Source organism: Sinocyclocheilus rhinocerous, unplaced genomic scaffold (assembly GCF_001515625.1).
Source record: "Sinocyclocheilus rhinocerous isolate Xijiao unplaced genomic scaffold, SAMN03320098_v1.1 scaffold22, whole genome shotgun sequence".
Lineage (NCBI taxonomy): Eukaryota > Metazoa > Chordata > Actinopteri > Cypriniformes > Cyprinidae > Sinocyclocheilus > Sinocyclocheilus rhinocerous.
In genome coordinates, this window is record NW_015642832.1 from 381,129 (window position 1) to 406,055 (window position 24,927).

At 36.6% G+C, this 24,927-nt stretch overlaps 2 protein-coding genes across 3 annotated transcripts in view; both read left to right on the forward strand.

Annotated features, from left to right (window-relative positions):
* LOC107756806 (dual specificity protein kinase CLK4-like) overlaps positions 1–7,441 on the forward strand; it is a 21,034-nt gene extending 13,593 nt beyond the window's left edge. Inside the window, exons 2-13 of the mRNA XM_016574088.1 lie at positions 652–809; positions 2,467–2,686; positions 3,144–3,234; positions 3,530–3,596; positions 4,161–4,277; positions 4,361–4,527; positions 4,897–4,991; positions 5,307–5,436; positions 5,524–5,606; positions 5,683–5,762; positions 5,903–5,993; positions 7,122–7,441. Coding sequence (XP_016429574.1) covers positions 652–809; positions 2,467–2,686; positions 3,144–3,234; positions 3,530–3,596; positions 4,161–4,277; positions 4,361–4,527; positions 4,897–4,991; positions 5,307–5,436; positions 5,524–5,606; positions 5,683–5,762; positions 5,903–5,993; positions 7,122–7,268 — 1,446 coding nt within the window. The 3' untranslated portion in view covers positions 7,269–7,441. The remainder of the gene's footprint in view (positions 1–651; positions 810–2,466; positions 2,687–3,143; positions 3,235–3,529; positions 3,597–4,160; positions 4,278–4,360; positions 4,528–4,896; positions 4,992–5,306; positions 5,437–5,523; positions 5,607–5,682; positions 5,763–5,902; positions 5,994–7,121) is intronic.
* Positions 7,442–8,571: 1,130 nt separating this feature from the next.
* Positions 8,572–24,927, forward strand: part of col23a1b (collagen type XXIII alpha 1 chain b) — a 115,393-nt gene continuing 99,037 nt past the window's right edge. For both annotated transcript variants that reach the window (XM_016574089.1, XM_016574090.1), the window contains exons 1-2: positions 8,572–9,011; positions 9,350–9,419. In XM_016574089.1, the coding sequence (XP_016429575.1) occupies positions 8,727–9,011; positions 9,350–9,419 (355 nt within the window). In that variant the 5' untranslated portion in view covers positions 8,572–8,726. The remainder of the gene's footprint in view (positions 9,012–9,349; positions 9,420–24,927) is intronic.

Sequence of the window (24,927 nt, forward strand, 5' to 3'; positions counted from 1 at the left end):
TGTGTGTATATATATAGTATTTATAGAGTTTTAGCTTTTAGTTTTAATTACTTTTTCTTATTTGTAAGTCGCTTTGGATAAAAGCGTCTGCTAAATGACTAAAAGTAAAGTAAAAGTAAAGAAATTGCAAAGTTAATGCATAACCATTGTACAGCAAAATGCTCAGTGGGTCAGCAGGGTCAGTCAAAAACATGTGGTGAATAAAAGATGCATGTTAACTGCAAAAGAATGAGGAATTAAGTTGAAGAATTAGGTGTGAAATCACGTCGGCATTTAGAGAGCACTGAGGACGGGCATCAAGGGAGCAAGCTAGTGAAACGTTGCACGCGCAAAAGAGAAGGTCTGCACACATCCAAAAACTTAATTTAAATGCAAAATTGATTTTAGTGCACTCGAAATACTTTTTTCTTTGCAAAACGAACATTTTCTCCACTAAACTCAGATCGCGCGCATGCAAAATGCACTTTTGTGCGCTCAAAATATGATCTTTCGCGTGCAGAATTGTGGCAGAGATCTAACCCTATAGAGAGCTGGCATCACCTCGGCTGTATTGAAATTTAAAACCCAGCGGGTGTGGGGAATGTCCTGAGATACTGTTTCCCTGTCGTTGTTTTTATGACTTGGACCTTTTTTCTATTCTGGTGTGGTCAGATGCGACGTTCTAAGCGGATGCGGTCGCCGGATGGCTGGATCGCGGAGTACAGCTGGGAGGAGAGAGTGGAGGTGCACAAAAGACCGAAGCGCAGCTCTCGCAGCGGGGAAAGAGAGCGGCAGCCCGGGAGAACTCATCACTATAAGACATACGAAAGGTAAGTAAGACTTACTCACTTTTAAAATGTGAAATTAGCACTTTTATTTTGTTTTAGTTCAAATGGTGTTGTTAGACTGTTAGATTTGTTGTTGGCATTGAGCCCTGTCAGCTTGTCCTGCGTGTTTGCAGTGCCTTGAAATGATATACAGTGTAGCATGTTCTTGGATTCAGAAACAAACTGTCAGGGTGACAAGTGCTGTAATCGGGCCTGTCAGAGGTTCATGATCAGTGTTTGCAATTCAGAGAATCCCACTGATGTAAAATCCTTCTGACGATAGATTGCCAGTGGAACTTTTTTTGTAGGGACGATTATTACGTTTTCAGTGTCTGTCCACAGAGCTGCCACATTGTTGTTGTTTTTTTTTGTACAGTATAAAATGTTAACAGCCATTTCATTAGTTTTCATTTGACCCTCCCAGGCATGTTGAAATGCAAACTGAGAGCTTGTAAATGCCCGTTCACTCCAAGAATGAGAGTGTGTAGATATTAGGGCTGAACGATTAATTGCATTTGCGATAATATCGCGATATGAGTTCAGCCCTAGTAGATATTCGTGTTCACACCAGTGAAAGGTAACATTGTTTATTATAAATGTATTTTGCGAGTTATATTGTCCACCCTTTTAAAGTTGCTATGAAATTAAATTCTGTTTTCCAAGTCATGCTTTATCTTATTGTGAATCATTCATCTATGCATTCTGTTTAGTTTTACAATTTAGTTTGACCTCCTAATTTTGAATTAATGTCGTAACTGAATCGTTTGGTAAAAATGACAACCTCGTTTTTGCAAGCTCTCATTCATCTATTTCCATTTTCGAGTGTAATATCCTAAAATCCAATCAACAACTGATGAATTGAACAAAATTGCACTTTTTGATAAACTGTTACACTTGGATGTACGTCAAAAGTGTACGTCAAAATGCTACTTCTGTCTCATCATGACTTTAAAAACTCAAGCTCTTTAAAGTGGGGTGGATTCTTCTAATTGGCGATCAGTGTTCATCAGGTGGGAAAAAATCCATTTAAAAGTTACAGACAGTTTTGAGCAGGCCCAGAACAACCTTAACTCTGCTGTGTAAAGATGCCCATAATTAATTAACATTATAGACATCATCTTTGTTGTGAATGGGTATTAAATCTGCCTTTATTTTTCTGAAGTGGAAACTATGCAGAGTGCATCTGATGTTCTTTAAAAATTGTTACGATCTGTTGAAGTTTGGTTGTGGTAATATGAATCAGGATGGCTTCCAGTTGGCGTAATACAGAACGTTCTGCTTCTGTACTATAGGCTGACAGCTGTGATTTGGATCGCAAGTTGTTTAAATCAAACACAACGCTTAGGCATCTTCCTAACAGATTTACTGCTGCAACATTGACAGGTTAAAGCATCACTTTCAGTCATAACCGCTCTCTCAGAGCTTGTTTCTGTGGCTCTTTCTAAGTATAGCTTGCTCGTGGACACTTCCCTTTCGAGAAGACACTTGATGCTTTCAGCACCCAGCAGATCACGATTCAGCATTCCTTATCCCTTGCTGAAAGGGTTGATAAATTGCAGAAAAGTGAAAGCCACCTATAAATTTTGCTGTCGAAGGACTCATTGCCATTATATGCACAACTGTGTTTTCTTCCTCAGTGTCTGATGTGTGCTATTGACAGGTGTCACATTAGCTCCAAGAGGCTGGAGTGTCGAGAGCACAGGGCCAGAGAGGCCAGTCTGGAGCATGGCGGGTATAAGGGTCGGGTGGACCCGGTCCGGGAGACGGAGAGGGAGAAAGACGGGAACCATTGCAGCCAGTCGTCCACACACGGAGGACGTAGTCGACGCAGCAGCAGAGAGCGCCAGCGATCACGCCACCGCAGTCCCCGCTCAGACTCGGTAAACAATTTGTCGATATGTTGATTTTTACTTGAACTGTTGTATTTGTTAATGTTTCTGAAGTCCAGATTTACCATAGAAACCATCTGCTGTAATCATGCAGTAGGGTGGTCAGTTGACTGATTCACTTGAACTTCACTCATTGGTTGCAGAAATGGCTATTTGTTGATTGCTTGAGGGTCTTGAACAGAATTAGCTGTTCTTAAGTGCACTTCAAAGAAAATTGTTTCCTGTCTGAAAATGTGTTGCCATGTCTTTCTTCTGTAACACACACTATGGTGGCCCTGTGCCGTTGTTGGCGATGAATTTGAATTTGCTGCTGCCGTCGTGGCCTGGCGAATCACTCCCTCCCCTTCATCAACCCCCCCTCGCTGAATGAATGAATGATGCGTACGGGCCTGATTCTGACTGGTGTTTGATGGTGGTGATGATGGTGATGGTGATTCCCCTACTCCAGAGAAGTCATCGCTGGAAAAGAACCAAGAGTATTGAGGATGATGAGGAGGGTCACCTGGTCTATCACAATGGAGACATGCTAAGAGCAAGATGTATAGAACACAAACCTTTCTCTATATAACTGTCTGTTCTGTGTCTATTAGTGGGACAATTCAGCCTACACTTGGGGGATATAAGGGGACCTTTGAAGACTTCTAATATTAACCACTTTGAATTTAACTATCATGTGTGAAACTTTAATTTGGCACAATTTTATATTCAATAAATATGATTTAACTGGAATGAACTTGTCAAGTTCATGTTAGTAGAGTAAAATCTGTGCTTTTGTATGTTGTATCCTCCTGTCCCAAAGCTTTACTTATGACTGCCTCTTTATCCTGTTCATAGATGAGATTATAGGGACTCTGGGTGAAGGAGCCTTTGGAAAAGTGGTGGAGTGCCTTGACCATTCAAAGTAAGCCAGATTTGATGACTTCTTAGTCATACAGGAAATGTTTGTTTTACCTCTTTTTTTAACATTAGCTACATTTACAAACACCCAAATAAATGGATCGATAGCTCAATCAGATTGATAACGTTCATGTAAATAACTCAGTTGAACCAATTGAGCTCAACATGAATAAAAGCTGAGCATGTAAATGTTTGAATATGTCTTTTCAAGTGAATTCAAAAATAAGATCTTATTTTACATATGTTTTACTTCTAACGAACGTGCAAATTTTTATTTAAATCTTACAAACTTGCCAGTGGAATAGACTGAATATTGACAAAATATTTGCTAAAAATGGCAATTATACTTTCGGTAGCTTGGTGGTTTTCTCCAGTTCTGAATGCAATGACTGGGCATTGTACATGCACTGAAGCTTTGTTTGGAATACATAAATGCACAATGTGAATTGGAAAATGCAAACTTTAGGGTTCATAAAAAGATAACATTCAGAACCTGAAATTGGACTGTATTCATTCGAATTTATGAAAATTAGTGCATGTAAAGTACCTAGTGTGCTTTTGTCTGCAGAAGTAATGCAAGAGTGGCACTGAAGATCATCAAAAATATTGAGCGCTACCGTGAGGCAGCCTTGTCAGAGGTTGATGTGCTTGAGCGGATAAACTCGCTTGACGAGGAAAAGACATTGTGAGTGTTTGAATTCAGTGTAGAAATACTTTGTAAATATACAAGGTTTTTGGGCGTAATGACTTGCCTATATGTCTTCGCAGTGCTTGTGTCCGGATGCTGGACTGGTTCGATCACCACGGCCACATCTGCATAGTGTTTGAGCTGCTCGGACTGAGCACGTATGACTTCCTGAAGGAGAATGGATTCATGCCCTTCTCACTGAACCAGATCAGATGCATGGCAGACCAGATATTTAGAGCTGTGCAGTGTGAGTATAGACCAATTTAGAGTAGACGTCACAGTTACGTCACTTGCAGCTGCCCGCGCATAGTGGTTGCAGAAAAACACTGGGAACAAATGGAGATAAATGGGTAAAATCCATGGAATAAAATAAAAAATATATTTTTGTGCCTTTTGATCTCAAGATCGGAATGCAAATTATTTTTATAGAATACTGTTGTCAAAGACGCCATTTGAAGCTAAACGCAGACGTTTAAATGGACATACTATGGATGAAAACTGTTATGGTTACTCTACTTTTAAAGCATAAATTCGCTTTAAACAATAGGTCTACTTAATATTCACATATGCTGTTCATGTGTCTAAATATATATAAATCACTTTTTTTTGACATCAGTTCTGCATCGAAATAAGTTGACACACACTGACCTTAAGCCTGAAAACATTCTGTTTGTGGACTCCAACTACGACATGAAATACAACTTCAAGATGGTAAGTAACAGCATAATAAAATGTCATATACTATAATTCAAAAGTTTGGGGTCAGTAAATTAATGCCAAGGGCACATTACATTTATAAAATATATTAATATACTACAAAAGATTTATATTTCAAATAAATGCTGTTCTTTCAAACTTCTTATTCGTTCTGATTTAAGGAACCCTAAAATATGTATTATGATTTCCAAGGAAATATCAAACAGCATTGACCCCAAACCTTTGAGCAGTAGTATATGTCTGTAAGAAAGCAAGTGTTAGTTTATAGTGAGGAGAGGATGATGGCAGTTAATGTTCAATGTATTACAGAAGCGTGATGAGAGGACCTTGAAGAGGTTGGATGTGAAAGTTGTGGACTTTGGCAATGCTACCTATGACCACGAGCACCACACCTCTGTGGTGTCAACACGCCACTACAGAGCTCCGGAAGTTATTTTGGGTAAACTGTTTGCACTATTATTTTTGCGGTTGTTTATCCACTAAAACATGTTCATGATTTTGAACATTGCAAAATCTCTCCTGGCAGAACTTGGCTGGAACCAGGCATGTGACGTGTGGAGTTTGGGCTGTATCCTGATTGAGTTCTATCTGGGATTAACGTTATTTCAGGTGCAAATTCACACATACATACTTTATTATTTTACTTAAATGCAAAATACTTACAAAAACTCCCTCTTTTTCTTAGACTCACGACAGTAAGGAGCATCTGGCAATGATGGAGAGGGTTCTAGGCCCCATACCTGCACACCTGCTTCAGAAAACCAGGTGCAGTATCATAACTTGAGACTAGGCGTTTATGTCACTTGTTTCTAAATACACGTTTCTGACATGATCAACGATATGAGAGGTTTTTAGATTTGTCATGGTCTGTCTTTGACTGATGCGTGACTGTGCTTCATTGTCAGGAAGCGGCGTTATGTGCATCATGACAAATTGGACTGGGATGAGCACAGCTCAGCAGGGAGATACGTGAGGAAACACTGTAAACCTTTAAAGGTAAAGATTTCAAACATTGAACTGCTTATTATGCTTAGTCTTGATTACATTATGCTGCAGATACTGACTCTTTATAAAAAGCTTTGTTCATGCAAACCAGTTTATAATATCTATAGCCTTCAAAGCATAGGTGGAGGGTGGACCAACTCCAGGGTAAGGCTAAAAGCAGGCAAATCTATTAACTATAAACATCATAAACCCGTCTTTTTAGGCAAGAACCAGACATGGGTGTCATGTAGGCTAATAAAATATGTTTAATGGGACTGAATTTGTATTTAAACGTGATTACAATTTAATAAAAAACATTAGAAATCGGTAATTATAAAACGTTTCCTTTCAAAGGTTATTCAAACTGTGAATAAAGTATTATACAGAAATTGACATTATCACTAACTTTGATCTATCGCGAGTTTAAGCACTCAAAAAAAAAAAAAACTATCGTTATAATCACTTAAGCTGTCTACACTGTTAAATTAATTTCTTACTTACATTGTACATACATCTGCGCGTCCGGAATTCAGTCAGCGAACGGCAGGCATTAAAAACTGATGAGTTTCAGCGATGACTCATCTGAACGCCTCTGATTGGCCATTGCATTCCTAAGATCAACAGAATCGTGTGTGATTGGTTATAATGCGCAACACTGTAAAAACGGCTAAAATGAAATACGGTGCAACATGAGCAGATCTTAATTTAATGCCGCAATCGACACTTTCTATTCATTTTCATTTTGTTAGCAACAGTCATAATAGATTTAATTTGTTTGTGCAGGGACATTTTTGCCCCAACTCGCTGTGGACAGGGGAAGGCTTACACACGCTCCGCCTATGCCTCAACGTTGTTTTTGGTCACTTTGTACTGTTTATAAGCACAAGTACAAAATGTTAAAGGTTTTGGAATGAAAATACTGAATGTTTTTCTCTGAAATTATGGTTGTTTTTTTGGTGATACATTCCAGTGGTCTTTAATTTTTCCTCCAGTAACTGCGCTGTATGTTTAATACTTAATTAAAAGTCTTGTGGACTACTAATTTTGGAGATGTACTGATGCCAGTATGTTAATGAGACACATTTCTGTTTGGTTTGCCTTGATGAAAATAATGTAGTTGAATCTCTGCTCCTTACTCAGCAATACATGTCCTCTAAAACCCCGGATCACGAGCTGCTTTTTGACCTGCTGCAGAAGATGATGGAGTATGATTCTTCCAAACGAATCACCCTGGAGCAGGCCATTGGACATCCCTTTTTCAACCCCATAAGAAAAGAAAGAAAGTGACTTTGAGGCGACACAAAATGAACCTTACTGCTCCCAGGGAGACTGCTGCTGACTGTATCAGTCTGCTTTAAGACTGCCTGCATCATTACCTCTGTCTATATTTATTGTCAATTTGATTATATGGGCCAAATTTATCTGTACTTTTGGCAAATTAAACTTGAATGCTTTGAATACACACCATTTGTGACTTTATTTAGTCATTCTTTTTAATAATACTGAACTGACATTCAGAATTAGTGTATAGTGATGCAGAATATCAGGATCTTTTTCCCCAGTTAGTGCTATTATAATCTCTGTCCTGCAGATGGCACCAAAAGGCCTGTTCTTTACAAATGCTCTTCTAGTTCTGCAGCCTTCTTTAGTTCTGATGTATTTTTGAGCAGAGCACATGGACATCATGTGGGGAAAATCTTGAGATTTTGCAGGATGAAATGCAAATAATCTTTGTTGCAACTAAATTCTGTTTTTATTACAGACGGATACAAACAATTCCTGCAATAAAGCACTAATAATTTGACATTCAGAGGCACATGTATTGTGCTATGCTCAAAAAAGTCATCCTTTGACCCTTGCGTGTGTTTAATGTGAGTTTATTTTGGACACTCTGCCTTGTATCTACAGTTTTCTTGTTAAGTTCAATTTGCGCAATCGAAATGGTGTTTTGGCGCATAAAGCGCAGTGAGGTTAAACAAAAGTTCTGTTTTGGACCTCTAGTGGTTGAAGCATGAAACTACGAATTACTCGCGAAGGAACAATTGGTTTGGCAATTACTTGGCTTAATTTTTGCGAGACATCACAAAGAAAAAATGAAAGGAGAAAGAAAAAAGACATAGCCTATCATGTTTTTAACCAAGCCTTCTCCTTGCCATACATGCCATATATTAGCAGGATCTTTCATTTGCTATACATCAACTATTGGCATTTTTTCAATGTTAGAGGGTAAACGTTTAAGTATTTTGTTTATTTGTGTTTTTGTTTATATTTGATGTGTGTTTCATAATAAAATCTTAAACATGGACAGTTCTTCGAAAGCGCTTATAGCCTTATCTCACTTTTGTGTTCACTAACGTTGGAAACATATAGTAAAAGAATAGATGCTCTTAAGACCCCCGTCATCCTTTTGTTTGTTCCTTTTGACCTTTGGGGCGAAGAGGGGCACACACACACACACACTATTCGCACTCTGTCGTTTACATAGTTTTGTTGACGGCAGTTCAGCAGCGAAAAAAAGGGGCTGACTGGATTCTCTGAGACACACATCAGAGGGAAACGATTTAACCTGCGCTCGAGACCCATAGAGGCTCGCGAACGTCAGTAGCTCTCTTCTAGTGTGCGTCACATCGTTGCGTCTCCTGTAAGCCGAAGTTACTCTGAAGCCAGAAACGCCACTTTACTGAAATAAAGGTCTACACGAGTCTTAAAAGAGGATTCAAGAACAAGGATAATATTTTAACCATAATGCCAAAAATGGTTTCAACCGGGGATTCAAAAGATGCGTCAAAGACATCACAGAGCAATGGACATTACACATTACAGATATTTCATTGTTTAACGACCCTCGTATGCTTTATGTTGTCGGCGTCTTCGGTGGCAGTTTGTCTGCTTATGAACGTCAAAACATCTTATCTTGAGCGTAAAATTGAGGTTCTAGAGATGGAGCGACTGTCTGTGATTCAACCTGTGCACACGACACTGGATGCGCACGCGACTTTTCGGGATGCGATAGAGAAACTTGTGCAAGAGGTATGTCGTCTATGTTTTTATTAATTCTCGCTACACTTTTACAAGCATTACTACAAAAAAAGTCAAATTTCTGTCTTTCAATATTGTTTTTTATGGTTTATATATAACATTTATAATGTTCTAACATATTTATTAGGCTATGTAACGTATGAAGTGAAATGTTCCGTCTTAATTGATTTAATAGGTGTTTCCCAAGTATTTTGAATTACGTGTACTGTTTTAGGATTAGCTAAATAAAACATCATTAAACTTAACTAAAAATATCCTGGTAATTTTAAATCACCAGTGTATATATGTAGTAGTCTATATCATATAAATATATATATTTGTTTTCTCAGAGACTAAAAGAGGGAGTGTCGAAAATTCGCACCGCTCGAGAAGCAGCGCAAGAGTGCTCGTGTCCTCCAGGTTTGTTTCTCTGCATGAGATGTTTTTATGTTCTTTTCCCTCCTAAAACGATCAACTAAAGCATATTCGCTCTATTTTTTATATCAAAATCTGAACTATGCCTTAAATTGGGTCAATAAATGATGCAGCAGGTGCCTCTCTAGCATGTGATGTTGATAAGAATGTTCAGTTCAATAGGGACTGGTCTTGTGAAGCTGTTTGCAGTTGTACTTTTTGCAGGTTGTACTTGCATTTCATTATTGCAGTCTGTTTTTCAAACTTACGTTTAATGCTAAAGTTATAACCTGCAGTAGGAATTTAATTCCAGATGAAGAAAATCAAGTTGAAACTCTGAAAACTCGATAAAATCGATACGAAACGACAGAAATTATTATGACAAGTTAAATGGATGGACACAGAGATGTTGTAAAAAATGTTACAAGTGTCAGTGTTCTGACATGTCAGTGTGACCACATGCAGAACCACAGCTTATATACTTCATGCTGAATTAAATAACTCACATGTGGAAATTATAAAGATGCGAGTGGCGCTCCTCTGTCCGCAGAGGCCGGTGGATGCCACAGATTTATTGTGTAAGCTCAGCTACGAGACATTAAAATTCATTGCCAGCTATCGGTGCAAAGTAGGGGATAGACAGAGGATACTTAACCTTGTATGAATTTGTTGCTCTGTTCTTATGTTTTAGTCCTTGGAAATTGGGCTGTTGCCTGAGAGAAAATGACAGGTTTATTCCAACACTGTTTAAGAGACATACCCTCTTAGGGCATAGTGGAATTATGCATGGAGAAATTTACTAGCCTATGAAGATTTCATGGTAGCGGTGCCTACCAAAAGAGGGCCTCCCATGTACCCTCTGATGTTGTTGCTAAAATGTGGGTATAATTTAACTTGTAGCCCTGTCCCATAGGACACTACAGGTTCAGTTAAACTCAACTCAACCCTAAAGCTCTTTTATCTTTTTTCTCTGTATTCTTTTTCAAGGACTGGTTTCATATCTATTCATATATAACCTTATCATGCACATTGTTCCTTTCCATGCTTCAAATTTTGCCATGAGCAAAGAGCATATGTAGAGTTTTGCTTCTCATATCGTCATCCTGAGGTATTGTGGCTAGAAATTAAATCCAGTCTTTTTCATCCCTGATATTGAAATATCAAAGTGGATAAAAGAATAGAAGAAAGAACATGAAAGACATCAAAAGTCATCTTGTAAGATCAGTGAACCTTGATATCTTAAAAAGTACTTGTTTTACTGACATTGTTTTACTGTTTTATTCATTTATCTTTGGAGGAACCATGATGAGTTTTGTGTAGATCGTATTAACATTTATCAAATACTTAATACTTCACTGGCGCTTGGTAAGGAAACCATCATCATCACTAGAATTAAAAACAAGAGATGTTCAATCACTTTTCTGAGCAATCAAATGACTTACACCTGACATATATATAACAGGCAAACAATCCCATATACTTACACTGAAGGAGCCTCAACTGGGAACCAGAAAATAATACAGGTCACATAAACAGTGAGCTTTATGATATTTTTTATCATTTATATTTGATAATTCACTGTTTACATCAAAATAGTAAATAGTCAGTGCTATTCAAGTAAAATTGAGCTCTTTTTTAATGCTCATGGGAGCCTTTTATCGGCTGTTTCACAAATTATTTCATGACACTTGTTAAGGGTATCTATAATTTACAGGCTGGCTGCTAGTATAATATGGACATTTAAATATGTAATTTACTGTGATATAATGTTTTTTCTGCTCTAAATATACTTTTTTTTTAGTTGAATGGTATTTGTTTTCATTGTACTGAAAGGTAAGAGGCTTTTAAACAATTCTTCATTTTAAAGAATATAATTGCAGTTTGTTGGAAGTAAGAATTGTTTCTTAGTCCTTAACAGTGAATAGACTTTTTGTCTTCCTCACTTATGTTGCACTTCCTTTCTCTAATTAAAGGCTCAGGTGTTTTGGTGAATCAAACTGTTTTCTTGAGCTGAATGGTAAACCTGAGTCATCCGTCTGTGCAATTTGCTGTTCCTTCCTATGCTTTTAATGGGCTTCTTTTCAAGGCAGACATCAGAAAACACACTTGAACCACAGACACAAAAGGACCAAGACCTGCGGACCATGAGCTAATGAGCTCAACAAAGCAGTTAATTGACCCAGGCTTCCTAAAAGCTGAAGCCACTTAGACTTGGGCTTCCTCTGAACCTGAAATGACGACACTGGTCACTTAGAGCTCAAAATGAATGAGATACTGAAACAATTAGCCGCTTAGACACTTCCCTATGACATTTGAATTAATTGTAGCTACGAGTTAAGCAGAAATACATTTAAACAACCTTCATAATTCACAAATTATACCACTGGGAAAAAAAATGGTATGGTATATATTTTTTTTTTTAGTCAGTAAAATGTCAACCTTCTGTGAAATGGAAAGGTTCCAAGGATGTTAAGGGTTCTTGGAACCATAGATGCCAAAAAAAAAAAACTTATTTTCAAGTGTTTATGTACTAAAACACAAGTTTTGACCAACCCCTTCTATATGAGTTTGAGTTTCAAAACCCTCCCCTTTAAGTTGCACATGAATCTCTGTGATCAATGTGCTGCAAGCAGTTGACATTCATCCCTTTTGGATTTACTTGTGAGCATTTGTGAACTTGTCGTAATCATTATTACGGTCTTTTTTTGTAGTATTGTCTTGTCAAGGACGTAAAATATTACCAAATCGTCATTTCAAAGTGTTCTACTCTACATATTGCAACACAGCAAGAATCCCAGCCACATCACCAGAATACAGATGTTTGCATTCATTGCGAGACTCTATTGATAGATACCACATTCATAACAGAGTCCAATAATACAGCTGCGTTTGTTTCACAAGTGTGCTTGCAGCTATACTAGCCATTGCTCAGAAAACCTCTGTTATTGCCACTACGGACAAACACATTATCTTAAAACCAAAGTCTGAGCGTGACTGTGAAAAGCTACAGTAGGAAAAATCCAAATGTTTCACATAAGTGTGTGACCCCATACCCGAGCCTCAGGGCGATGTAGATCCCAACCCGTCACGGATCCGGACACCTTGTCTCCTCTGTCAGGTTGGGAGGTTGTTCTGGAAACAGCACGACATGCTTGGATAAACGTGCTTCTTAAGAATGTGATCCGCCCTTGTTTTATTGGCCTACCCATTGAGAAGGCTGTAAGCTTTAATGCTTCCTCCAAAAGCTGTCTAGGGCTCTAAGGGTTTCGCTGTGGGTGAGATGGAGGGGTACAGATTATCTGTTGGCCTCTGTGTTGGTTTTGAACTTTTTCATGTCTGATCTACGTTAAGCTTTCCCCTCTGCGCATAAGTGTAGTCATATGCTCTACCTTCATGTTGATCTAAGTAGGCATGAAGTGGGGCAACGTGAAAATCTAGCCCTCTCAGTGCACACTGGGTGCTTATGTGTTTCTCCACACCGTGTTAGAAGGCTTTTCACTTTGCTGAGAAAAAGTGGATATCTCAAAACCTGCGGCTGAGGAGATGCACTGGAAAATGAATAAATATTTTTCTCCAGAAACGACTGGCCAGCTTTAGCGATTGAATCTCCAGCACACATATTGCGTTGCTTTCTCAAGGCGACTCGAAAAATAATACTGCAGATATTTTTTAAAAGAATAGTTTAACCTGAAATGAAAATTCTGTTGTAATTAACTTATTCTCGTGTGTTTCCTGAAAACCTTTAAAAAAACATTTTAAAGTTAAAAAAATATATTTTTTTCATTCATACAATGGAAGTCAATGGTAACCAAAACAGTTTGGCTACCAACATTTTTCAAAATATCTTCTTTAATGTTCCACAGAAGAAAGAAAGTCATACAGGTTTGAAACGACATGAGGGTGATGACATAATTTTCATTTTTGGGCAAACTATCCTTTAAGTGCAGCCTGCGAGCACATGTGCGGCACAAACTTTTCTTATTACTTTCAATTGACATGAGTCTGTAGCTGCATGGCTTTGTGAAATGGGCGATCAGAATGTATCTCCATCAGGATCTAGCTAAATAAATACAAAATAAAGGCAATATAGCGGTATGGGTTCTGTACTCTCGGCTTATTAAAAGCATCTGTCTGTAGTTTGTGGGAGGGCATCCTGGCATACTCTCAACATCACTGTAAAAACTCTGTCCCTGTTTGGCTGCAACATTTCCCAATTTCATTTGAATGAAATGTGAGGCCATGTACCCGCTGAAAATAGAGAGGAGATATGGAAGCAATTATGGTATGTTAGGTCTGATTATCAGAAAAAATAGGTGATTTGTTGATCATATGGTGGACTCGCGCTTTTTCTCTCCCTCTCATCTCACACCTCACAAGAATTTATACATTTGGAGAACATTTATACCTCCTTGCTCAATCCTAGATGATTTCAAAGATCTCCAATTACAGTAAAATAAAACCAGGGTTCTTTTGTAACTATTTGATAACTGCAATGAAAACACATTCTACATTTTTCATCTTTGTCAAAATTCAGGTTAATTCGATTCAAGTTTATTTGTGTAGCGCTTTTCACGATACAAATCGTTGCAAAGCAAATTTACAGCAGATTAAGTTTCTACAATATTTAGTTCAAAAGTATTATAGTTTTGAACTAAGTATAGTTCTATATTTTAAAATTAATCAACGTTCTCTTTTCTCTTTAATCTCAAAGATGACGTCAATTTACATACGATAAGAGCACTGTTGCCCAGTCCTGATTCTCATGCATGTGAAGACCTCTTTTTTTTTAGTGGTCAAAAGTTGTTCTTAATCATCAGATCTTGGCTCAGCTTTTTTGTTTGTTTCGGTCTGCATGCACAGAAAAGCTGGCAGGGCTGTTGCTGTTTTAATTTGTTTCCTAATTCGTTAAACAAGTGTTAAAATGCTCGTTAAGCACTTGCGGTTGACAGAACAGGGTAATTCTCAGACTATCTGAAATACAAGAAAGCCATGAATTGAGTGTTTTCATAACAGCTTACTGAAACCTGTTATGGTTCATTCATCTTCATGTCATCCCAAATCTGTATCATAAAAATCGGATTCTTGACCAAGTGACTCTTATGAACCCATTCTTTTGACAGTGCGTAAAACACAAAACAGCAAATACAGCATGTCCAGTGTAGTTTGATTCTCGAAACATTCAAGCTGGTTCTATAATTTCAGTTACTTTGAAACACTGCCTTAACAAAAAAAGAAAATTACTTTAATATGTAAAAAAAAAAAAATTGGACAGTGAAATCTAGCTAAATGAATCAGAATCAAATTGAATCAAGAACTTGTGAATCAGAATCGAATTGGGAAACTTGTATCGCTAAAAATCCTTTTTTCTCTCTCTCGCAGAGACCGAGAGAATCCACCTTTATTTAATCTAGTCTCTCCACTGAGCCATTCATTATAATCTCATTCACATATCCATTTCCTCCCAGTCAGTCCTGCTTTTTCAATGGGGTCTCGTTGCCGGTTGAGTTGCACATGCTGTCTGTTTGCATGATTATGTGTATTTAAGAAGGAGCCTGATCCTTGTCCTTGCGTTGTCAGGCTTAATCTTAATTGCAAATCTCTCAAATGCCTCCAGCGAGCCAGAGAATTTATTTTCTCCCTCTGTTGTATCCCCATCTGTGTGGCAGCATGCCACTTCTTTTCACATTTTAAACTTCTCCCCTAACTGTACTTTTGGGTTGCATGGTCCATGGCAGAACCGTGGAGCTGTGCAAGGCTTGGAGCCTTGTTTCGTAGACTGAGATTTTGAACAGGGTTGCACTTTTTTCGCTGCCATGGGGAGATCTTGCCATTTTCCTGCAACATTTTTTACTGTCAAGCTGTGAGGTTTGTTTTGCATCGTTTTCACCTGGGGCTTTTCTGGAAACTGGTCTTGAGCGATTAAAAAAAGAAAAAAGTATCCCTAACCGCTTTCAGATTGGGCTATTTAGGCTACATGTTGCTTAACTTAATGTCAAACAGTGGAAAGACAGTAACGGTTCCTCATCATTCCCAGTCTGGTAGATTTTTCCTTACAAAGTCCTACACATTTAATTACAACAGAGATATCATGGTGACTTTCGAATCAAAAAGGTTGAGAAACACTGCTGAAGTGGATCTTGAGTGACGTGCAACTTCTTAATAGTACATGTGGATCTCCACTGACTCTTCATGCTCAGTTTGTGCACCCCTGTCCTGATTCATTCTGGGACATCTGATGAACAAACCTCAGGCAGATTGACCTTTGAGCAGCTGCATTCAGTTATCTAAAAAGAAAGAATTCAAATCCGTGTGAAGACTATTTTGCAGACTTAGTCAGAGTTGCGTGCAGTTGGATTCGGGATGATTGTAATCTCCTAATTATGTGTGTTATTGTAGCCCTGTTTTGATTGGCTGGGAGATAAGATGCCTTCCTCCTTCAATCAGACTGTATTGAAGAGCAATTCAACAGATGTAATTTATATATTTTTTATGTATCTTCACCGGAGGAAAAACACACTCTATATTTTATAAGTGTACTGTGCTGGCCTGTTAAAATTTAGGATAAGTTCTCCCAGGATAGACAGACTCTTGTTGGGAAAGTTTTTCCTGTATTTTCTATTAAGCGTATACAGCTTGTTTATATGTGTGTTTTGGCTCTGGAAGGCTGTGTGTTTGTGTGTTTGTGGTTTTTGAGTCTGAGTGAATGTGTAGGCCTCCAGCACTTGGTGGGGGGTTGTATACTGAATGTCTGGCAACCCTCTGATAGTCTAAGTCAGATTTTGTCCACTGCTAGCGAGCTTCATCTGTGCCAAATAAACATCATACTGCTTCGGACAACAAGTGTTGATTACACACAGTTGTAAAGTAGATTTTAAACATTCTGTTAGACAAATAATGTGTAATTGTTAATAAATTGCATTGTGGCATTTCAAGATAAACGGATAAAATAAATTAATTCAGTATACACTTAAATATTTTTTACAATTTTTAATGTTTTTGAAAGAAGTCACATGCTTACCAAAGCTGCACTTATTTAAAAATTCAGTTACGGTAATATTGTGACACATTATTAAAATTTTCCACACCAATTACTCCAATCTTCAGTGTCCTTCTCAAATCATTCTAATATGCCGATTTGGTGCTCAAGAAACAATTCTTACATAAATTGGTAATTTTAATTAATGATAATTTTTTGTCACTTTTGATCAATATCTTGCTAAATAAAAGTATTAATGTTTCCAAAAAATTACTGATCCCAAATTTTTTAACGATTGTGTGTTGTGTGTGTGTGTGTGTGTATATATATATATTTATTTAGATATATGGATATATTTATGCCTTCATATAAGTAACAGGGTCAACAGTTTTACTGTACAGTTTGACATTACAAGCATTGTACCATCTAAACTTCAAATCCTTTTTATTTCTATATTTTGTTTTCATTAAATGCGTATTTGCTAGGCAAGGAGAAATTTGAAACACGGGCCAAAAAGGCATACTCATAAAGAAAGAAAAAGAAGCATTTATTAAGTTCTGGATGTTTTTTGTTTTAAATGGCTATATTAATGCAAAAACCTGGCACTAGTTATTAATTTTTATTTAATTATTTTTTCCCCACACATGTATATGAGAGACACAAATTATATACTGGATTCCATTGACTTTCAGTTTAAATTTTCATCCCTCTCGTCCTTCACTGAGAAAAACGAACTTCCGGATGTCCCCCTAGCGTTCATGTCCTGATGAGAGTCTGTCAGTGTGTGTTAGAGAACAGAGGTGGGTCTGTTTCTCCCACCTACTTAGAGAATGTAAGCGCTCGTCATTGTTTTACGGTGTTTGTTTATGTTACTCTATAGTGGAACAACAAAACAGATTACGAAAAACCGAGTGTGTTTTTCCACTTTCTCGCACATGGCTTTTGTCGAACATTAAAAATGTTGAGTCTGGTTCACAAAGGAACATCCGTGCTTGAGAGGTCATTGAAGTGTTAGGATGGATTAGAGGTTTGCCTAAACAATGTGAGTCTGGTTTAGTGTTATGGCCTGGAATGAGCACTTTAAGTGATGGAAATCAATAGATTAAGCATAACAATGTGAAGGAGTAACGTTTACTACACTGTGTTAAACCAGGATAGCTTGTGTCAGTGAGACCGTGGACTGTTATCTAGACCGACGACTCCCCTGTCAGCCTGGACACAGTCCACACAAAGTCAACTAAAGGTCAGACAACAACCAAAAAATGTGATGTCATCCAAACAACATGTATCAGTGGGATGCAATTCCAGAATTTTATTTTATTTTATTTTAATTAGAAATTAATTAAATTAAATTATATTATTTTATATGCTTGACTGCCTTATTATCCAGATGTTCGTTATGACAAATATTTTAACAATTTTAAGTTTTACAACTTAAAAAGCTTGATGTAATAAATGTATGCCAAAAAGAATGTTGTTTTTAAAAAAAGTACTTAGAGTGTAAAAAAGCCAATCTTTCATCAGTGTGTAAATAAATGTTACAGATAGCCTATATAAATTGACCGCTGCATTTGTTTGCTCACCAGGCACAGATATCATGGTGCTTGTTGGCAGGTCAGAGAAAAATGGTTATGAATATACAGTGTAGTTTTTTTTCTTTATATGTGTGTTATGACATGACTTCTTGCCATTCACTCAATAGCACATCTGCTGCTGTCAGCACACACACACAACCACACATTACACACCAGACAATCTAGATAGTGACTCATCTGCAACTAAACATACAAACTGTCTTTTCACAGTTAATCCACTGCCCAGGAAATGATTCCTGCTGAACCTTCTTTCACTTTTGATTATTCTGTCTTCTCCACTTAGTAATACAACGCATCTGTCCCAGTTTGGCTCAGCTTTCAATTAATGCTCATCCAAGACCGGGAGCATTTAATTTAGCCATCTGCAAATGTGATTATAGTAATTCCAGTGAATCTTCATTGAGTTTACTGAGCCTTGTTTTATATCACTACTGTGGATGCTAAAGTTCAGTTAACCGAGTCTGATCTGCATCAGTTATATCATGGAACTCTAAAGTTCATTGCATTAAATAGTTGTAAAATTAGCCAATATCACATGAGAAAGAGTGCTGCTGTACTTAATATTAGAATGACTGCAACTTGGCTGCAAGCGGTGAAATGTTCAGTACAACCAGGGGTTGTGAAGATGCTTAACAATAAGTTAAAAGTTAAAAATGATGGTAAAATGTACAGACTTTTTTTATTATTACGGTTTCATTCTGCATTCTAAAGCTAAAATGTAAAAGATAAAGTTCAGCTAACTATTTTGTCCCTCCAATATTAAAACGTATGAAATTAAACTGTAGTGTCAAATATCCATTCATTTTCCAATCTTCTTGTCCTATGTTGGGCTGCAGGCAATTTAAAATGAATGACTTATTCATTTAAGCATCATTAAGACAATGTAAGCTTCATAAAAAAGTATTTAAATACATTAATATGGCATTTTTTAAAATGTGACATGTAACCGAGATCCCTGACCCATCCAGTAAGGATCCATTGGCCTGAAAAAGGTTGAATAGCCCTGCTTTAGATGTAAGAGATTTTAAGTATATATGTCGTCATGTTTGTGTTTGCTCTGTGCATGAGAACCGAGCAAAGCCCCATAAGCGTTGTTCCTCTGTGTGTTATTATTGCTGCTTTTTTGTGAGAGCCTGTTAGGATGCCCAACCCCTGTAAAAGGCTTGGAGGCTTGTATTTACCATTAATCTAAACAGATACTTAGCACCCAGCTTTCCCAGAGCCTCAGAGATCCCGGGCAGTGCAGTTGTACACCAGTAGCAAAGCCCTTCTGATGAAATATAGTCCAGACTTTAGACCTGTGTTTCTCATTACCACGCGTCAAGATTTAAGCTTTCTGGAGTGGCGTCTTCCCTCCCTCGCTTCTAATGGAAAGAGTGTGAGATCTGGGCACAGCAGAGATACAGGAGGAAACTCAGGAGACAGACAGGGCTTCTGGCCTACATATGTTAATGTCATTACTCCGTTCAGTTAACGAGGACAGACTGGGAGAACAGGTAGTAAAAGTAAACCCAGTAGAACTGAATCCTTCCTGTGTGTTTAACGTTGGACCCTTAACATCAGGTGCAGCTGGACACGCTCCATTAGCAGCTCTGGCCCACCTTTGAAGATCAGGTCAGGGCTGGGATACTGACACTCATTGATCCATTGTCAGTGTTGCTTTTTATAATAGACACCTGGCCTGAACCCCACACAAGATGAACTGGCATCACCTTTAAAATCTTGAAATGTTTTAAAGGCTTCTGTCTTTGAGTTGTAATTCAGTTCAGACTATGAGCTTTTTACCTTTTTGAATCTGCTTGAAATTGTTTAAGTTGTTTGACATATTTATAGACTTTAGGAGTAAACACCATATTTAAAGGTTGAGAATTTTGACCAGGAAACATCTGAAGTACTCAAAAAACTTAAAGTAGTTTGTGAAATTAGATGTGACCTATGACCTAAAAGTCAACATGATACAGTAGCCCCTTATTTTACCTCCACAATAGTTATAGTTAAGAGTTCAACAAGACAGTGAGGTAAAAATGTAGGATTGAATTTCTGCAGAATACCACCAGGAAATTAAACAGGGTACATTTTGACTCTACAACAATAATTAATGGATGTTGATACAGATTTCCAGATTTGATTATATTCTGATTCACATACTCTTGATTTGATTTGATTACAGTTTTGATTCAGTTTGATTTGATTCTGATTCATTTGGGAGTATTTCATTTATGTCTATTTGCTAACAACTCCATTTCAAATCTGTTCTTTAGACATTTCAGTTAATCAAAGAATCCTGAATAAATAAATAAATAAATAAATAACGCACAATGGTTACCACAAAAATATGAAATGTTTTCAACATTGATAATAAGAAGAAATGTTTTTTAGGACCAAATTAGCATATTAGAATTATTTTTGAAGGATCATGTGAAACTGAAGTAATGGCTGCAAGAATAAATTAAATTTTAAAATATATAAAAAATAAAAAACAGTTACTTTTGAGCTAAATAATGACACTATTGTATTTTAGAGCTGTTTTACAGCAGAATCTGAGTTTCCATGATTGATTCTGCTGTTTTCTTGTTTATCTCTGTGAAGCTGCTTTGACACAATCTGTATTTAATAAAGTGCCATAAAAATAAAGAAGGATTGCCCTATTTTAAATTGTAATAATATTTCACAACATTGTTTTTACTGCATTTTTTTTACTGAGATTTCAGTAACACTTAACAATAAGGTTCCATTTGTTAACATTAGTTAAAATAAACCAACAATGAAAAATACTTAAAACAAATTATTAATCTTAGTTCATATTAATTGCAACACAACATTTACTAATACATTATTAAAATCCAATGTTCTGTTAATATTAATTATTAGACCTGAGCTAACATGAACTAACAATGAAAGGTTGTATTTTTATTAACGTTAACAAAGATTAATAAATACTATATAACAAATGTATTGTTAGTTAATAGTAGTTAAATCATTAATTGATGTTAACTAATTAACCTTATTATAAAGTGTAACCAAGAAGTCTTTCAAAAACCTTAAAAAAACTACCACAAACTTTTGGACAGTAGTGTATTTAAATTCTATAAAATATTTTTAAATTCAGAGGGAAATTATGGCTGATAAGAATGTTTCTCAGGCTTTTAAACTTATACTTATCATACTGCTAAAATTGGTTTGGGGTGAATGGTTGATAGGAATGTTATGTAAAGAACAACAAAGATGTTGATCTGGGAACATGTGTGAGTTGTGTCAGGAAGACATCCCAATATCACTAGTGTCTATAAAACCACCAAACCTTCTCATAGTAACCCTCCATTCACCCTTTCAACACACTGTCTCCTGCAACTCCTCTTCTTGATATGGAATATATATACATTATCTAAAGTGATGCTGGCACTTTAAAATTAAAACAATAATGAAATGGCACTTAGATGCTCATAAAAACAGCATACTAACAAAGACTATCTGCCTGAAGACCAGCAATCACTGCCTCTAATTGGCAGCTTTATGAAGTGAGAGTCTGCTAAACTTCAAGACTGAAACATGTGCGTGCTTTCACACAGCTGTCACTGCTCTTGAATGTGATGTACAGGAGCAGTTAGTCACATTCACACAAATGACAGATTATGTAGGCGTTACATGAAGTGCATAGCTGAGGTGTGTGTGAGCGTGACTGATTTCTGCGTATTCAGAGCTAATTTAAGTGTCCTGTCTGCAACCATGTTCCATATGCCTGTCCCTGCATACATCACAAATACAAGGTCCTGTTCCACCCCAGTTTGCCGCACTCCTTACATCAGGGGTGCTGACACCGGACCACCCTCTGCCAGCAGGGTGGTGTAACCAGACCACTCATCCAAGCCATCACTCACAGGGTGACAATTCTTCTCTTCTACACTGTCTTCAAGCCATCATGCATTTCTGGACTCAGCTTACAGCCGCTTATGCTCTTTAACTGGACTTGAATTCTTTACCGTGAAACCTAAAACAGCAGACACAGGCAAAAGCTCTAGCAGACCACTTTCCATTGATGTTTTTTTTTTAAATCTGTGTTGCAGTGACTTACGAAACACACAGTGAGTTACTTTTAAGAAGCGTAATGCAGCAGACTACCAAAAAAGAAAAAAAAGTATTTCTATTGTATTGTCCTTGTTGACTGTGTACAGAAATATAGTGGGCCAGCAGTGCAGTTTGATTCATGATCAAATGACTCTGATGAGCCGGTCTTCTTTATGAATTATTCAAAAAGACTCTGTAGTTACAAAATGACAACTCAGTCATTGTTTGAAACAGTCTGATGAATCTTACACAAATTAATCCACTGAATATGTCAGATCACTTACTGAATCAACATCTTCAAGTTATCATGACTTTCAGTTATGGAATATTTTAACAGTATGCTAAAGGTTAGGGATGGGGCGCCCCATAGATATTTGACTATTCAGTTAGGTGAATAACTATTTATTTGTTGTTTGTTTGTTTTGCATTAATATCTTTAATGACTGTGTTTAACCCTTGTGCGACCTTTTGGACATTTTTGTCCTTTTCAGTTTTGTTTTTTTGATCATTTTGCCTGTGTTATTGCCAACTGCATAAATTTTGGCACAGGTGTGTATTTTTATTGGAATTTTACTATTTCACTTCCATTTCCTTTAATAAATCTGTTTTGCACTAGGTACAAAAAATTGTTCCTCTCAGGACCTTAAGGACAAAAATGTCCCCATTGAAACCCATTAAAACTGCTATTTTTAATCGCAGTGCCATTTAACTGTAAAATTATGCAATTTTTGTTGATAGGCTTTCATTATATTGGCAAGGCTTTAAAATTTAATTTTGTACTATTTTTTTACCAGATGGTGCCATTTTTTCAAGTTTGACCTATAAAGAAAATACTCGCTTTATTTCTGTTTTCTGCTTCTGCATATTATAGAGCCAATTTGATAAAAAATGCTGCTATAATTGTGTGGGTGTGTTAGTATGGATGTCAGTGTGGTTTGTATGTGTGTCATAAAAAAATTATAATTGTGTGTGTGTTCGTGTGTGTTCTTGTAATATTTGAGAGAGAAACTCTACTGCAAATCACAAATCCAACCACTGTGTGCACCAGCAGAGTTTTGCTGGCATCTAATGGGGAAAATTTGGTACTGCGCCCAAACAAAATCTTACTGAAAGCTCATTTTTTGAGATATCAACCTCAAATTTGGAATACAACTTGTTTAGATTTATGGCTTTGATTTTCTAGCAGGTATAGAGTTCAACATGTTTCATAAAATATATATTTTATATAAAACATCGTTCATAAATCATTTTCATAAACCTAAACATCTAGAACTTTTTTTTTGGCTTCACTTTTTAAACTTTTTTTACTTCAACAATAATCTGCCATGGGTCTTCTTTAAAATGAGACCAAACTTAACTCTGTGCTCCCAAGCTTCAAATTTTTATGACTTTTTTGACATGGACATTTTTGTCCACTATGGACCTATGTTTAACTTTTTTTTAATTGACACACAAGGGTTAAAGGAAATGAGTTTAGAAACTACATTTCTCACTGAGAGTTTGCAGAGTTCTGCAAGGGGGTGCTGGGGGTCTGCCGAATATTTTACTGGTCAGACATCATGAGATTGATTTTGATTATTTTATTCTGTTTCAGCCTTAAATAAAATCCTCATTTAGTTTCTAATCATTGAGTTTCTAATCCTCATTTATCATTTTTTTAACCTTACTTACAGTAGATACTCAAGTATTTGTTTGAAACCTGTCCAAATGTTGTCCCAACTTTCCAAATTTAGTCATTTTAACAAACAATTTTACGCAGCTTGAGATACGTATGTGGTAACTATTATTAAAACATGACCATTGCTTTACATTTTACCTGCTTATGCTGCTGCTGCAGTTTTCACTGCCATACGGTTCAGAGTTCATATTTTTATTGAATTAAAATGCATTGATCTTACCGTGTTTGAGATTTGTGTGTTGAGGTATTTGTGCATTTCATTGCATCTTTGGGGCTTAATGTATTTATCTATCAGGGTAATATGATGAGATTTTATTATTATTATTATTTTACAGTACATATAATATTTTATTCAGGTAACACTTTAGTATAGGGACCAATTCTCACTATTAACTAGTTGCTTATGAGCGTGCCTATTACCGTATTGGCCCGAATATAAGACGACCGCGTTTTTTCAGATGTATTTCCAAGAAAAAAATATCGTCTTATATTCGGGTCAATACGGTATTAACATATTGGCTGTCTATTAGCACTTGTAAACCACATATTCTGCATGACCATGTTCTACAGCCCTTATCCTACCCAATACCTAAACTTAACAACTACCGTACTAACTATTAATAAGCAGCAAATTAGGAGTTTATTAAGGCAAAAGTCATAGTGAATGGTTTGTTAATAGCAAGTATTGAACCTTAAAATAAAGTGTGACTTGTTATTCATATATGTTGACGTTAGCAAAATAATTAAATGTGCAAACAAAATGTTTTTCCATGTTTTCACATCTACTTTTTTCCCTACAGTATAAAGGTGTCTTTATATGTGAAAATGTATGTGACCCTGGACCACAAAACCAGTCATAAGTAGCACAGGTATATTTGCAGCAATAGCCAAAAATACATTGTATGGGTCAAAAATATAGATTTTTCTTTTATGCCAAAAATCATTAGGACATGAAGTAAAGATCATGTCCCATGAAGATATTTTGTACATTTCCTACTGTAAATATATTGAAACTTAATTTTTGATTAGTAATATGCATTGCTAAGAACTTTATTTGGACAACTTTAAATGTGATTTTCTCAATATTTTGATTTTTTTTTGCACCCTTAGATTCCAGATTTTAAAATAGTTTTATCTCTGCCAAATATTGTCCTATCCTAACAAACCATACATCAATGTAAAGCTTATTTATTCAGCTTT